Source organism: Pseudorca crassidens, chromosome 3, assembly GCF_039906515.1.
Source record: "Pseudorca crassidens isolate mPseCra1 chromosome 3, mPseCra1.hap1, whole genome shotgun sequence".
Classification (NCBI taxonomy): domain Eukaryota; kingdom Metazoa; phylum Chordata; class Mammalia; order Artiodactyla; family Delphinidae; genus Pseudorca; species Pseudorca crassidens.
In genome coordinates, this window is record NC_090298.1 from 147,543,273 (window position 1) to 147,559,339 (window position 16,067).

The window sequence follows — 16,067 nt, forward strand, 5'->3', positions numbered from 1 at the left end:
TGTTGAACACTTACCTTATGACCATTTGCTTGTTGGGGTCATAGAGGGACATGAAAAGCTCAGCGTCTTCCCCAATTCTGCACACAAAGTTTCTCACAAAGACATAGAGGCTGTGGGTAGGGGATGAGGAGATCCGGGAATACATTCCATAATCAGGCTGATCTTTTGACTGAGAGGTGGAAGGAAAAGGGAGGAAAATGGAGAAAATTAGCCCAGCACCACTTAGAACAACAGAAAGATGGCCCTGAATATTAAGAATCATGTAAGTTTCAAGCCTAAAGATTTCAGCATTATATCCAGGCCTTCCACCAAAAGTTCCTGTTGTCTGAACCAAGTCACTTTGACTCTCTTGGCCTTGATCCTGGGAAATATCACAAATGACCCAGACTTCCACATAAAGTTTAGTGTCATAAAAAGCACAAACTATAAAAGAAAAAAAATGCTTAAACAGACTTTATCAAAACTGAAAATTTTGCTTTTTGAAAGACACATTTAAGAAACTGAAAGTCCAGGTACACACCGGGAGAAAATTTATTTGCAAAACATGTATCTGATAAAGAATTTGTATCCAGAATATACAAAGAATTCTTACAACTCAATGTCAAGAAAATCAACCCAATGAAAATGGGCAAGGTATCTGAACAGACACTTCACAAAAAAAAGATACAAATGGTAAATTAGGCCAGAAAGCACATGAAGAGATGCTCAAAATCACTAGTCATTCAGGGACATTCAAAACAACAGTGAGATACCACTACACAACCACTAGAATGGCTAAAGTTAAAAGACTGACAATATCAAGTGCTAACAAGAATGTAGAGGAACTGGCACTCCCATAGATTGCTGATGGGAATGCAAAATTGTACAGGCCTTTTGGGAAATAGTATGTTGGTACCTGAAAAAGTTAAATATGTACTTATCATATGCTCCAACGATTATTATCCAGAAAGAATAAAATCATATGCCCACACAAAGATTTAAATGAAAATGTTCATAGTGTTATTAGTTATAATAGCCCTGAATTAGAAACAACCCACATATTCAACAACTGATCAATGATATATACCATTGGCAACTGGTCAATGGTATAGCAACTCAGCAATGAAAAGGAAAAAACATTAATACATACAACAACACGAACTTCAAAAATAGCATGCTGAGTAAAAGAAGTCAAACACAAAAACCATATGGGACTTCCCTGGTGGTGCAGCAGTTAAGAATCACCTGCCAATGCAGGGGATGCAGGTTCAAGCCCTGGTCCAGGAATAACCCACATGCCACAGAGCAACTAAGCCCGTGCACCACAACTACTGAGCCCATGTGTCACAACTACTGAAGCCCACGCACCTAGAGCCCGTGCTCCACAACAAGAGAAGCCACCGCAATGGGAAGCCCGCACACCCCATCGAAGAATAGCCCCCACTCGCCGGAAATAGAGAAAGCCCACATGCAGCAACGAAGACCCAATACAGCGAAAAATAAAAAATATATATTAAATAAATAAATAAATTTATAAAAAAAGACATGATTCCATTTTTATTAAATTCTAGAAAAGACAAAATATAGTCACAAAAGGGGTTGCCTGGGGCTTGGGACTGGGGAAGGGGGTTGACTGCAAAGGAACTCAAAGAAACTTTTAGGATCATGGAGCTATTCTATACCTTGATTGCGGTAGAGTCTGCCCAACACTATGTATTAATAAGATCCATTAGACTGTAATTTTAAATGAATTAATTTTATTGTATGAAAATTATATCTCAGTAGAGCTAAAAATAAAGTTGCTTTCAAACAATACACAGTGGATAAAATACTTTTTAAAAATATAAATCAGATTATTGTTAACCTTGTAAAGATTGTTTCCTTGGAATCTTTTATTGGCTTCTTACCACAGCTGGAATAATATTTTAGCTCTTCCCTATGACCGTTAGGTCCTATGAGAACTGGCTCCTGCTACCTACCTCTCCAAAGCATTGCCTTCACTCTTCCACTGTTCATTATGGCCCATCCATACTGACCTTCCTACTCCTTGAACATTCAAAACTCAGTCCTATCTCGGGGCCTTTGCACTTGCTGATCCCCCTGCACTGAACATCTTGTCCCCAGATCTTCCCAGGCCTGCTGCCTTCACATTATACAAGTGTCATCTCAGATGTCCCTCCTGGGAGGGGCCTTTCCTGATGGTACCTTTTAAAATAGCTCCTGATTCACTCCGATTCACATAACACTAATTGATTGCCTTTTAGAAACTTATCGCCATCTGGAATTATTTACATTTTTAACATTTCTTCTTTTTTCCTCTCTGGAATATAAAAGGTCCGTGAGAACAGGAAACTTGCCTGGCATTAAACCACCTGGGGGCTGGTTGTGGAATGAATCAAGATCCAAGTACAAAAACACAATAGGGGCTTCCCCGGTGGCACAGTGGTTGAGAGTCCGCCTGCCGATGCTGGGGACACGGGTTCGTGCCCCGGTCTGGGAAGATCCCACATGCCGCAGAGCGGCTGGGCCCGTGAGCCATGGCCACTGGACCTGTGCGTCCAGAGCCTGTGCTCCGCAACAGGACAGGCCACAGCAGTGAGAGGCCCGCGTACCCAAAAAAAAAAAAAAAAAAAACAAAACACAATAAAATGCATGTGGTTACTGATGATCTCAGGTCATAGGACAGATGTCCCTTTGAATAATATACAGTCTGGTTAATGAGCTTATTATTTTAAGCTTATGACGTGCTAAAGCCTGCTTCGCTTGGCCAAGCCTAGTTCACAAAGCTCACCATCTCTTCCTTGATACGCTCTGTGATTTTATCAGTCGCTTCTTCGTGTGCATGGAACAAGCTGATGACACTGGTATTAACAGGGTCCAAGATATTTCCATCTTCATCTCTGACAATCAGATCAAGCTCAAGGATTCTGAAAAGCAAAAATGTGAGATGATAAATCAAGGGAGGTTGAAGCCTGTAGAATGTTGGTGAGAAGTTTCTACCAGAAAGCTCACCTGATTTCTAAGGATCATAGGCTCCCATAGCACAGCTCTATACAGACAGCCTTGCACACAGCTGGGAGTCACACTGATATAGCTCAGCCTTTCTGGGAGGTACTGTGGTAGTGTGTACTAAGAAAATTTTAATGTGTATTTCCTGTGATACTGAACTTAGAAAAACAATGAACAAGGATGTGTGTTGCATCAGCAAAGTGTTGAAAAAAACTAAAATGTCAGTCAAAGGGGGAATGACAAACTGTCATCTGTAATGGAATTCTATGTAGTTGGGTTTTAAAAATATGATATAGTTTTGATATGTTTAATGATATGTATTAGTGAAGAAAAAAATCAAGCATGGAAAGATGCATACAGTGTGTTTTAAGTAAAAAACAAGCAAACAAAGAAACCAAGGCAGGTATGTTACCTGGGTGCATGTACAGAGAGAAAGATATGGACAAAATGCACCAAACTACCAACCTGCGTGCCTGTGAGGAGAGGCAGGGCACTGGGACTAGGAGGGGTGGAGGGGCCAAGGGAGAATTTTGCCTTATCTCTATTTAATGTTTATATAACATAACATAATATAGTATGATATATAATACATATGCAGAGAAGGTATTCATGTATCGCTTATTCAATGGTACCTTGAAAATAGTCGTTGGGGGAGAAATCTCACATATATCCATTGTTACCCACAGTGTGCTCTTTAGCTCTGTGACTTCCAGGTCACAAGATTTTCCCTGTTTGGTATTGATTTGTTTCAACTGCATCTGCCATTCTGATTGGCATCAATGATACTAGTAACAGCAAAATAGTCACACAGCACTTGCGATAAGCGGTACCTTAAATTCTTCACACATATTAAGGCATTTAACTCTTGTAACAACGCTGTGAGGGAAGTACTATTAATACCTGCATTTTACAGATGAAGAAAAGACTGAGGATAATTTACTCCAGGTCACATAGCTAGTAAAAAGTAATATGGCATCCTAGTCTGCACTCTTAACCTTTATGGTATACTTTCAAGATAGGAGGCTCTTAGAGGCAGCACTGGGTTTGTGGACAGGGGGTATGTTTGCACAGGTCCTAACCTGAAGCTGCTTTTGCATCTGATGTTGACATGGAGGACCTCAGTTGTCCATACAAAGAGGGGAGGGGGCGGTGGGCTGATGGAGACTCTTGAGAGGAACAACGGTGGTCCTGCTTAGGCACCACTACCGCCAAGCACCAGACAGGGTCAGGGCAGCAAGGACAGATGAAGGAGACTACGTTTTCATCTCTTATTTGTCAACTGGATTAAGAGGCACATCTCTCATGTCATCCAAATGCAAACAGAAGGGAGCCAAAGTTCACCCATTTGTCCACATTCATTAGGAAATTAACTTCCAACTAGATATGACTCATAATGTTGCACAGCCATGCTGCTGAACGGGCAATGCTAAGGGGGAAGAAATGTATTCAACTAATGCTGAGCAGAGGCTCTCACGACCTGGGAAAAGACGAAGCACAGCCAATACGTAATTTAATGCCGACATCTCTCTAGCTCCTTTCTCTTCGAAATTTATCAAAGTGGATTCGGTTCTAAAATGTATGAATAAAACATTCTCCCGGGTCCAGCTGTCTTGAGATTTGAAGGAATCATTTGAGGGTTCCTCACTCCTTGGATACCAAAGAGCTTGTCCATTACCAGTTTCATTTGAAACTTGGAAGCTTTAGTAGACAAGGGGCAGGATTGATGGGATTCCCATGACCCAAGATCAGGAGAGGCTTCTTCCCAATAGGACAGAAAACCATTCATTTTGGAGAACTGAGCATTTTGACAGTTTCTCCTTAGAAGGTAGCCCCACTGCTCTCTCTGTTCAAGAAAGTGATAAAATGAACCCAAGACGAGGGCAGGGGAGGAAGTCCTCACTGTATGCCTTTTTCAAAAAAATAAAAATTTTTAAGGTGAAGAAAACAGAAATGGCTTTTTCTGTGGCTCCCCATCGCTCTCTGGACAAATCTGAACTTTTCCACCTGGTACTCATGCCCTCGAGATTCCAGGCCCTGTCTACCTTCCTCTCCATATTCATGCTCATCTCTCAGCTCCTCTCAACTTCTCTCTCTTTCTCTAAATTTCTTCACCTAATAATTCCTGCCAGTGTTGTGTGATGCAGGTCAGGTGTCACACCCTGCCCTGTCTCCTCCCACCCTCTTGTTCACGCTTCCTCCTCTCATGAAACGCGTGACTTCTTACTCAACTGTCTGCTTACTTCTCTTTCTCTTACTAATCCTCATAGTCCACAGGAGGCAGTAGAATGCAGTGGTTAAGTGCTTGAACTCTGGAGCCAAGCTACCTGGTTCAAATTCCAGTGCATCTTGGGCAAAATGACCTAATCAGCCTGTGAGCCTCCATTTCCTCATCTAAGAAATAGGGATGATAATAGTACCTGCCTCACAGAGTTGTTGCGAGACTTAACCGAGTTAATGCATGGAAAGTGCTTAAAACTGTACCTGGCAGACAGTAAGCACTCAGAAAGTTATTATTAGTTCTCTTTGCTTGCCTTTTGTTGTTTTTGTTGCATAGAGAGGCTGTATTTTGTAAATGTCTGTGTCTTGAGGGCCTCTCGGGTGCTCGACAAAAGTTTGATGGCTGAAGGAAGGAATGGAATTTCTGGGGGAAGAAGTAGGCTGATTCTGACCAGTCCTCCAAGACTCAGAGTCCTGCTTCCCTGACTCTCACAGCCTGAGGCTGATGGTCCTCATGCTGTTCCTGACACTCTGACCTGAAATCTGGCCTTCTGGTTTTCAGGAAGCTGCCTATCCCATATCAGAGCTCTGAACCCCCAAGACACCAGGCCTATATTAATTTAAGGTGCACAAATCTCTCTCACTTCCAGCTGAAGTCATCAGGGAAGTGAAGCAAGAAACAAGGGGCCCCTTAGCTCAGGGCCTCTGTCTCCGAGGATGTCTCTCACTTCCCCAAAGGCAACTGACTGAAACTGAAAGCACGGTGCTGATCCAGGCGATGCTGTAGAGGGAGGCTGATTTAGGGAGGATCCTCTTTCTCCTTTCACCACCATTCACCTACTGCATGCAGATCCTATGCCCAGCACATAGAAATGAATCTGCCTTAGAGGAGCTACCAAAACAGCATGGGAGACAGGCCAGTAAGGAGGTAATTACTGGTCAGGGTGCTAAGGGCCTGCAAGAGTGCCTAACCCAGCCAGGGTGGGTGGAGGAAAATCAGGGAAGGCTTCCTAAGAGTGGTGACCATTTTTTCCATCCTTGGTCCTTATTGTCAGAAGCCCCCATGAGGAAACATCTGAAGGTCACAGACGCCATTACTGCGAAGCAGCAAAACGTCCTCAATTCCCACGTCCCAGCTGCAACCATGCTTAGCTAAAGATATCACTGTACCAATGGCAGCAACAGCTGCAGAGCAAACCCTTCCTGTCACTTTGGGATGATGAGCAGGATAAGCAGATTTGGACTCGCCTGCCAGCTGCCAGCAGGGGAACCCGCAGAGGGATCGTGCTCCTGGGATGGGAATCAGCCATAAGTTGGACCCATTGGCTTTCCTCTTTGGATCATCTTCCTAGTGCGTGTGACAAAGGCAAGGAAGCCTGGCTGCTGGGAAAATTTCTTTTTTTATTCCCACTTAATAGGCTCTTTCCATTTCCCACTCAGGCCCTATGTTCCAGGCTTCTGATCCACTTTGCAGTCTTCTGAACATGCTATGTTTTCTCATGCACTCTCAGCCTCCCTTTTTTTAAAAACCTACTTAACACTTCTTTATCTTTCAAAATTTAACTGTGGTCACCTCCTCCAGGAAGCTTTGGAAAGTGCTTAAAACTGTACCTGGAAGTACAGGAAGCTTTCCTTGACTTCCTCCAGGAAGTCTTTCCTTGACTTCCTTCTCCAAATTGAATTAAGAATGCTCTTGCCTCCTAAGCCATCAAAGTTACAATACATATCAATAGTTTACTTGTAGCTCACTCTTAACTGGACTGTGGTCCCTTAGTGTACAGGAACTTTTATTTCTGTGGCCTCAAAAACCCTAGCAGGAAATCAGGCCAATCATAAGCGCTTAATACATGTTTGTTGCTGGGATGAATAAACAAGTAAGTAGGATGTTTGGAGAGCACTCACATAATCAGGACGGGGAGGGCCTTTACAGTTCGCAAATGTTATCCAACTAGTATATAATGGTGAGGCTCAGGGGCTCTAGAGTCAGATTGCCTGGTCTAAATTCTGGTTCTGCCATTTACTAGCTATGTGACTTTGGACCTGTTAGTTAACCTCTTTAAGAGCCTCAGCTTCTTCATCTGAAAAAATGAGGATACTAAAACTGCATGCCTCATAGAGTTGTTATAAAAATTAATAGTAGTGCAGTGGTTAAGAATCCACCTGCCAGTACAGGTGACACGGGTTTGAGTGCTGGTCCGGGAAGATCTCACATGCCGCGGAGCAACTAAGCCCGTGCACCACAACTACTGAGCCGGCGCTCTAGAGCCCGCAAGTCACAGCTACTGAGACCCGTGCGCCTGGAGCCTGTGCTCCACAATAAGAGAAGCCACCGCAATGAGAAGCCTGCACACCGCGACAAACCACAACTAGAGAAAGCCACGCACAGCAACAAAGACCCAACACAGCCAAAAAATAAATAAAAATTAAAAAAAAAAAATAAGACAATGGATGTGAAACACAAAGCTAAAGACTGGTGCATGATAAGCTTGGATTAGGTGTTAGTGTTAGTTATAATGTTATTTTCATTACTATTATTATTAGTGCATTGTCCTGCCTCAAAAAATTGTTTCACACTCTCCTTAACTTCACAGCATTCAAACTAACCAATTTCTGCTTCTTTCCCTTTGAGGAAATGCTTTTGTAACTGTGCATATGAGTTAGCTGATGGCATGTGGCTTAGATTAATGTAGGACGAGGAAGGGACATTAAGTCTCACATTGGGATTTAAGAGAGAGCTTTGTAAATGCAGGAATAAAATGACAACTAAGCCGAAAGTGAACCAGCATGACTGTGCTCCCCAGCCCCTTGGAAGTAGGTTAAATGAGTGTCCTGAATCTCTAGCCGGCTAATAACCACTGGACAAGCAAGCCTCTCTCCGCTTGCATGTCCCTGGGTCCCACGAGGGTGACAGCAAAGGCACACAAGCACGGTCGTTGGTAACAGCCTTCTCCCAAAAAGAAAGGGGCAAACTCGCATCTAAAAATGAAACCTAGCTTCTCATAGGGAGAAAGGGAAGAAGTGGGGTGGGTGGGGAAAGAAAACATCTTTTTGGAGGAAAGAGATGTTACTTGTTGCCATAGTCAATTCTGGACGTGACTTTCTGCTTCAGTTCCTTCAGCTCGTCCTTGGGCAAAGTTCCTGAGAGGAGCTGTGACCGCCAGTCCATCAGGTCGTACATCATGGACTGCACCTGTTGGAACCGCTCCTTTCTGCTGGCCTAGGAGCAGAAACAGGAAACAATCGCAGTCACCTGCACCGAAGGTCTTGGGCCTCCATCTGGCAAACTGGGCCAAAGGCAAGCATGCATGTTCAGGGGCCATGGCTCGAGTGCCTCTCTTGGCCCCTACCCAGCTGTGAAGGGATTGGGTGGTGGTCTGAGTCATTGACATGTTTCCTCCCCCAGGGCCACAGGGGTTTCTCAAAAGCAAAAGTAATAATCCCAATCACTTCCTGGTTTAAAAAAAGAGGGGTTATTTCTGACTCTTATCCAAGAAGTTACATGTTGAATAGGAATGCCAAGAACATCTGCTGCAATGCAGGTCTCAGAGGCCAGGCCCTTTAAGGCTGAGAACCAGGGCCACTGCTCTGGTGCAGAAGGCCTGTTTCTAGGGCAGTGTTCCCCCAAGTGTAACATGCACACAACCCAAGGGACATGAGATGGTTTTGGTGGTACAAAGACACGTATTAGGGACCCATATGGTTATTCTCCTCTAGTCTCTTCCCATCCTTCTGTTTAAGGGCAAGAGAAAGTTGCAGTTTCATGGCAACATGACTTTAACCCCTCTCTCACATTTGTTAATTTCTTTTTTTTTTTTTTAACAAAAAGAGAGAGAAGTTCTTTGGCTCCGAGCTTTTGACAGGTACTACTCGATGACATTGTTTTGTTTTCGTGTATTTATCTGAATAATGTTCTAACTGTGCCAAGAGCTTTTGACTGTGCATTTGGGAAGCACGTGTGAAGTGATAAAGGTATATATACCTATCGGGTCTTTCTCCCCAGTTTCTGGCACAGAGCTCTTAAAATGCTTGGAATTTTCTAAGTGATAGATGTGTCTTTTCTTATTCACAACGAGCCTGTTTTGACCAGACCTGAGTCTGTGCTAATGAGATGAGTCCTAGAGAGCTTCAAGAATGGGGGCTGGCTGTCAGAGGAACCAACCATGTGGTTAGAGGGTTGGAACTTCCAGCTCCAACCCCCAACCTCCAGGGAGGTTAGAAGGGTTGGAACTTGATTCAATCATTTAATCATGCCTATGTAATGAAATGCGGATAAAAACTCTTGAACAACGAGGTTCTAGTAGCTTCCCAGAAGGTAAACATATTGATGTGCTGGGAGGGTGGCACGCCTTCCCTGGGGAAGGCATGGAAACTCTGTGCCCATCGCTACCCCAGTACCTTCCTCTGTGTCTCTCTTCCATTGGCTGTTCCTGAGTTGTATCCTTTATAATAAAACTGTAAAGGTAGTACTTTCCTGAGTTTTATGAGTTGTTCTAAGGACACACGGAACCTGAGGTGAGGTTGGAGGGGTGTTGTGGGAGTCCCCAAATTTGTACCAAGTTGGACAGATGTGTGGGGAGCCTGGGACCTGGGACTTGCAACTGGCATCTGAAGAGAGGGCAGTCGTGTAGAACTGAGCCCTTAAACTCTGGGGAGTCAGTGTTAGAACTGAATTGAATTGAATTATAGGGCATCCAGTTGGTGTTGGAGAGTTGGAGGATTGTTGGAATGACACAACATGTTGTAAAGTTCCTTATGTAAGTCATTTAAGTTTACTAAAAAGGGAGACAACTTAGGTTTTAAGTAAATACTTCATGGGTGGTATGCAGATATGGTAAGAATCATGAAACTGGAGGTTTAAGGATCACTTTACTAGGGTAAAGGGCACGATGGACTTGCAATTCAAAGATTTCTTAAGGAAAATGCCAAGCTTCCACGACGCCTGTGTATGTGATGTGTAAAAGGGGTGGTAGAAATAAATAATAAATCACTTTAGCCTCAAGTCTGCTGTTTGCCCCCTAAACTGTCCTAGCAACCTTTGGGAAACTTATAGAATGGTAACTGAATATGCCCATTACCATATATGATGAAATATCCACATGGGAGTCAACATTTATGACCATAAAATGTGACTCCACAAACAGAGCGTGTGCAACAGCAGGTGTACACAATGCTGTAACAAATATGCAGTAAGCCTTGGTTGACATTTTCACTCTCAGTTTAATGGTTTTCTTAGCTGCTCACTTTCATTAGTTTTAGAAACATCAAAGGAGGATTTTAAATTAGATTTACTTCAATACAGGGAAAACGCGTATAAAACACGCTCTTTGTTTTCCAGGGTCAAAGCTCCCTCATAGATCTGAGGACAACAGTCATTAGTTAAATATACGAGAACAGTATTTCTCAACGTGTTATTGGCAGACCACCAAATCAAAATCTCTAAGTTTATTAAAATGCAGAGCCCCATTGAAGGAAGCTGTATTTTTAATAGCTCTCGAGGTGATTCTTAAGCATACTCAAGTTTGATGACTTTTTCAGTAGTTTAAAAAAAAAACAGAAGGATCACACCAGATGCCCATTCACTATGGCTCTGTCACTAGCTCGCTGTATGGCTTTGAGAAAGTCACCTAACTTCTCTGGGCCTTGATAGCCTCATACTGTTTGCTATACTATGTCAAGGCTAAGTTCCATATTTGAACCAAGCCAAAAACTGCAAGAAGCTTCTATCCCAGGGAGCAGGGTTTTGAGTCTTACCACGTAGAGCTGTTTCCAGATGCTGCCCCATTCCCAAAGTGTCGTTGTCACTTCTTGTGCCAGAGGAATTTCTGCAGGAATAATGTTCTCGATATTTCTATTTACGGTGGGAGAGAAAATGGTGTGAAATTGAGACCCAGGTGCTAACAAGATAAGATGCTGGCAAATTTGCATTAAGCTACAGCTGCTGAGAGGGGCCTTCCTGGCAGGAGACTAAACCGCCTCTAATGTCTACACCAATTACATTATGCAGATGCAAGGGACTTCCTTTTTAATGTCCTCCTTCATTGGGTGGGCCCTCCAAGCTCATTATTCAGGAGTAATCTACTTTAATTCAGTTCAAAGGCAGCTGCCAGTGAAAAGTGTGATTCTCCAGGTTTACTAATACCCCCTCAGAATCAGATGTGAACACGAATCAATCTGCATTGGGTCTCCCATCCAGTGAGGGAAAGAAGATAAACACAGCACAAGGAAGGCGGATCGGCTGAGCATCCTTCACATCTGCCCAGTCAGGTTTTCAGAGCAGACAGGACAGCGACATCCACGAGCCACTGGAGGGTCTAGTGTGGGGAAGGAGGGCAAATACCTTTTTTTCTCCACTGTCACTTCTTTGATGTGGATAAAGGATTTAGGAAAAATGCCCTGTTGGAGATAAGATAAGACAAGGTGAGATAGCATGACCTGTCCCTACAGAAAAAAAGTGACCCCAGGTCTTCATGATTTTTCCCAAAGCTGCTAGCTGGTAAAAACCTCAAACTTTACAGGAATAATCTCAGTCCAAGAGAACAAGTGGTAGGTGCCAAATCTACTCTTTCAGGTCTGGTTCCTCTCCAGTTCTTTATCAGTTGTTCAGGATCCCACAGTAGCCCTCGATTCCAAAGGATGCTCCAACCCCATTGCGGACACTCACCCTATCAGATGGGCAAGGCTGGAGTGCCTGAAAGGCTCACTCTAAGGGAGAATAGCGTTCTGCCTCTCGCCTCTCCTGCCCGGGACAGCAGCCACCCTTCACAGTCAGGAAAGGTCAGGTCCTGAGGCAACAGTGTCCCTGGTTGCATATGGGTTGCTTTGATTTGAGATCTCTTTCTCTCTGGATTTATTTTATTGTTCATGATGGAGGAAGGAAAAAGCATCTATTATTTCCTTGCTCCATAAGCTTAGCTCCGTTAAGAGAAGTTGATCAACTACTTGGAAATTCCTTCATAAATTCAGCCAGCGTGTACACTGGGGACATCCGGTCACTGCGCTAGACACTGTGAGATGTAGAGAGATGAGCAAAGCAGGCGCTTGCTCCCATGGAGATGGCGGTGTGCTGTGGGGCTGGGGCAGGGGAACTCCCTGAGGGCGGAGACTGGACCTGTCCCTTCTGAGTCATGTTGCACACATAGGTGAGGAAATGATGAATGCCCCAAGCAATGCTAAAGAAAGGCAGTAGGAGATAAATTTCAGATAAAAAATGCACAATTCCACAGGACTCGAAAAATCATATGTGACTGGCATATTAGGAAAAGTTTCAGGGAGAAGAGAGCTCTGGAGGTTGACCTTAAAGAATGAGTGAAAGGAGAAGGCACTGAGGCACAGCGAGGAAATCACAGGACACAAGGAGGGAGGAATGGAATCAGTCTGCAGAGGAGCAACAGTGGGAGATGAGTTCCCAGGGGGCTGGCAGGGTCATGTACAGACATCCAATATTGTCCCAAATAAAAACAAATTGACCTCACCTGCAACATTTTGTGCTTTAGAAGGTATCCCCTATACCAGTCTGCAAAGAGAAAACAAAGAAACAGGTTTTTCATCTATTCGTACAAGTTCCTTGCTGGGTTTTGTTGTTGCTGTTTGTTTTTCACTGGCAAAGAAACTATTGAGAAGTGCTCAGGTACAGATCAAAGCCCTAGGATTCAACAGTTTCTTGAATTAGTTGCCAACATCTCCAAAAAGCATCCACAAATACAGGGATTTCACATAAAAATGCAAATTTCATCCTTCTTTTGAAAGAACAGGAGGCCCAGAGATGGTGGCCAGTGCTCCCGCATGGTTGCAGTTGGCTAGTGGTGAGAAGCAGCTGGTCCCATCAGACAAAGCAGGCGCCTCCAACTCACCAGCCTCTACCTAGCCCCTCACTTATTTCCATTAACTGCCTGGGTCCTTCCTGTGTTCATATGCATGTTTTCAACCTCTGCCTTAGGGACAAAGAAAGGCTGAGAATGTCTGAGGGAGTTTGGCGAACATCCTAAAATAATGGCCGCAGTGCTAACAGCAGCAAATTGTGTCTAAAATGTGACTTGCAGAAGTTAGTCATTACAAAACAGATAAGTTCAGGGATGGGTAAAATGACAGGAATTTTAAGAGATTCTTCCCTTTGCAGGAATATCAAAAATGACTCAATTAATAGAGATCCAAATTATACACAGTTCTCGGACAAAATGAACCTCAGTATAGCAAGTATTGATGACTATAACGAGCCTACTGTCCTTTGAAATGATTCAAGCACAGCCAAGTAGTGGCATTTGTCATCTCTGTAAATAAAAAGCGTCTGTCAGGCGCCTCATTAGCAAACCCTCATTACTGGGCTGACAGATTGTTGTCGAAATATGTTCTCAACAGACATACGTGCAAGCTCCAAAACAAACAACTTAAAATGCAAAGTCACCCCTCCCAGTCATGAGCCAGCTTGAGGCTCAGGTCATAAAGAAAGTTCTAAAGCAACAGGGGCCCAAAGTGGTTCCTATTCTGAAAGACAGAAGGGTAGAGGAAGGAGAGAAGGAGAAAAGGAAGGAGAGAGAAAGGAAGGAATGGAGGCTGGAGAGAAAGAATCTCAGGTTTGGAATAAAAAAACGTTCTAAGCACTCTTCATATATGAAGCCTTTTAATCTTCATAACAACCACATGAGGTGGGAAATTCAATTATCCCATTTTACAGAAGAGTGGCCCACCTGAGGCACAGAGAAGTTGAGTAACTTGACCACAGTTACACAGCTAGTAAGTAACAGTGCCAGGATCTGAACGTAAACAGCCATCATACTGTGCTTCCTGTCTAATAGAAGAAGGAGCATGGTATTTGCCTAATATTTCCATCCTCCCAACATCTGAATCCCCAAAACTACAACCCCACTAAGTACTTCTAGTGGTGGAAAACTTTCTACTTCATGAAGAACATATTCTATTTTCACACTCCTCTAATAATTTTCCCTATAACTATCTGTAATAATTAACTGTGAACAATAATGCTTATATTATATTAATTATAGTGCTTGCTGTGTGCCAGGAACTCTGGTAAAGTTTTTTGTTTTGTTTTTTTCAAATTATAAATTAATCTTCACAATGATTCTATAAAGTAGGTACTATTATTGCCTCAATTCTGCAAATGAAAATAGAGAGGCACAGAGAGATTAAGCAACTTGCTCATGGTCACACAGCTAGTGAGTAATGCAGTTAAGACCTAAACCCAAGCATCTGACTCTGGAGGTGACACTCTAGTACTGCACTAGAACAACCTCCTTTATTTGCAGTTCTTTCCCATTGAACAAACAAGATATGAGAGCATCTCTGTAACATTACTAGCTACCATTAATTGATCAGGGGATCTTAATGCACACGAAGCTATATGCTAAGTGTTGTACATGTATTCTCTCATTCAGTGCTCATATCCATACTGTGAGCTAAGTAATATTCCCATTCTGTAGATGAAGAAATTGAGATTCAAGTCAGTTGAGGTACTGGGCCAAATCACATGCCAGGGTTCAAGGGCAAGTCTGTGTGGCTTCAAAGCCAGCCCTCAAAGCTGTTCCACCACATTGTCCCCCATGCGATGAGCACAAATACAGATAACGTTCTCTTAAAGCACAGAGACAGTTAAGGGTTTCTTGGCTGCAGTGACCTGAATCCACCTTATTGGCCAAGGCCACCAAAATCCACCAGATAGTAGGAAAACAACCAAGGGACCACTAGTATGCCCACATCTGGCTCTCCACGACAGGGGCTCCATCTGGGACCCTTGAATTCCAGTGACATTGCCCTCTCTCACCCTTGAGAATCAGTGACTTGCCACCCCTTGTCGGTATCCTGATTTGCAAAACTTCAACTCACTCCTGAGCAAGAAATCGACTGACGCTTACCGCCTACCGTCAGCATATACATTCTGGCTCCCAGATTTAAGTTCAACAAACACTGACTGTGCACCTACTGTGTACATGACATTGGGCTAGGTGCTCTCAGAAATAGATCCCCAGTGATCCTTGACGAGACAGGCTTACCACCATCTCCACTTGCTGGATGATGAGAAAGCATCCACTGCATCAGAGCTGTCCTTAGGACTTTTTCTGATATCCCCAACCCTGCCGAATCACTGATCTCTATGACCCCTGATGTCCACTCCCTAGTCTGGTCACTGGCCAGTTATATCTGGCTGTACTCCAAGACCTGACCGGGCAGATAACAATAGTTGGCACACATAGCAAAATCCATGATCAAAACCAGGCTCAGGGTAACACAGCATTTACCACACCCCAGGACGCATCCCCTGGCTTAATGCCCTTTCAGTTAAGTAATAGAAAAGGCTTTTTTTATCTAACCCTATCCATGAAAACTTTATAAACAGAAAACTCACAAAGTGCATCCTGGGGAATATGAGGAAAGGAAATTTTTTTTTACCATTCTTATGGAAAATGATAAACTCCAACTGTCCTCCTTTCCCACATTCCAAATATCAAAATGAAATGTACCTAAATTCTCTAATCACCCAGGAGTTGCGTGGGGAGAGGAAAAAGGAGGAGAGGTTAAAAGCATCCCAGAACATCAAACAAGAATCCACATCCTAGAAATCCAGTCCTCTCTCTGCCCTCTCCGGGCAACGTGATCTTTGGTCATGTCACTTAAGCCTCAGTGTTTTCACCTGTCAAATAAGGACAATAACAGCTACCATACACGGCTGTTGCACAAACTATTGTTTAGACAGAATTATGAAGGTGAACACATCTGGTAAAGGTACAAAACCTTAGACTGGAAGAAGACATACCAATTTCAGGATGAGTGTTACCTGAAGAATGGACAAAAAGACAAGAATGCAATAGGAGAGGGGTAAACAGGGGATCTCGGTTGCACCTAAAATGTTT

General features: G+C 43.4%; 1 protein-coding gene across 1 annotated transcript in view; it reads right to left on the bottom strand.

Moving 5' to 3' along the window:
- DOCK2 (dedicator of cytokinesis 2) overlaps nucleotides 1-16,067 on the bottom strand; it is a 405,630-nt gene that overhangs the window by 363,690 nt on the left and 25,873 nt on the right. The window contains exons 3-8 of the mRNA XM_067732884.1: nucleotides 12,678-12,718; nucleotides 11,543-11,598; nucleotides 10,957-11,053; nucleotides 8,274-8,422; nucleotides 2,771-2,906; nucleotides 15-169 (exon numbers count right to left, since the gene is read on the bottom strand). Coding sequence (XP_067588985.1) covers nucleotides 15-169; nucleotides 2,771-2,906; nucleotides 8,274-8,422; nucleotides 10,957-11,053; nucleotides 11,543-11,598; nucleotides 12,678-12,718 — 634 coding nt within the window. The remainder of the gene's footprint in view (nucleotides 1-14; nucleotides 170-2,770; nucleotides 2,907-8,273; nucleotides 8,423-10,956; nucleotides 11,054-11,542; nucleotides 11,599-12,677; nucleotides 12,719-16,067) is intronic.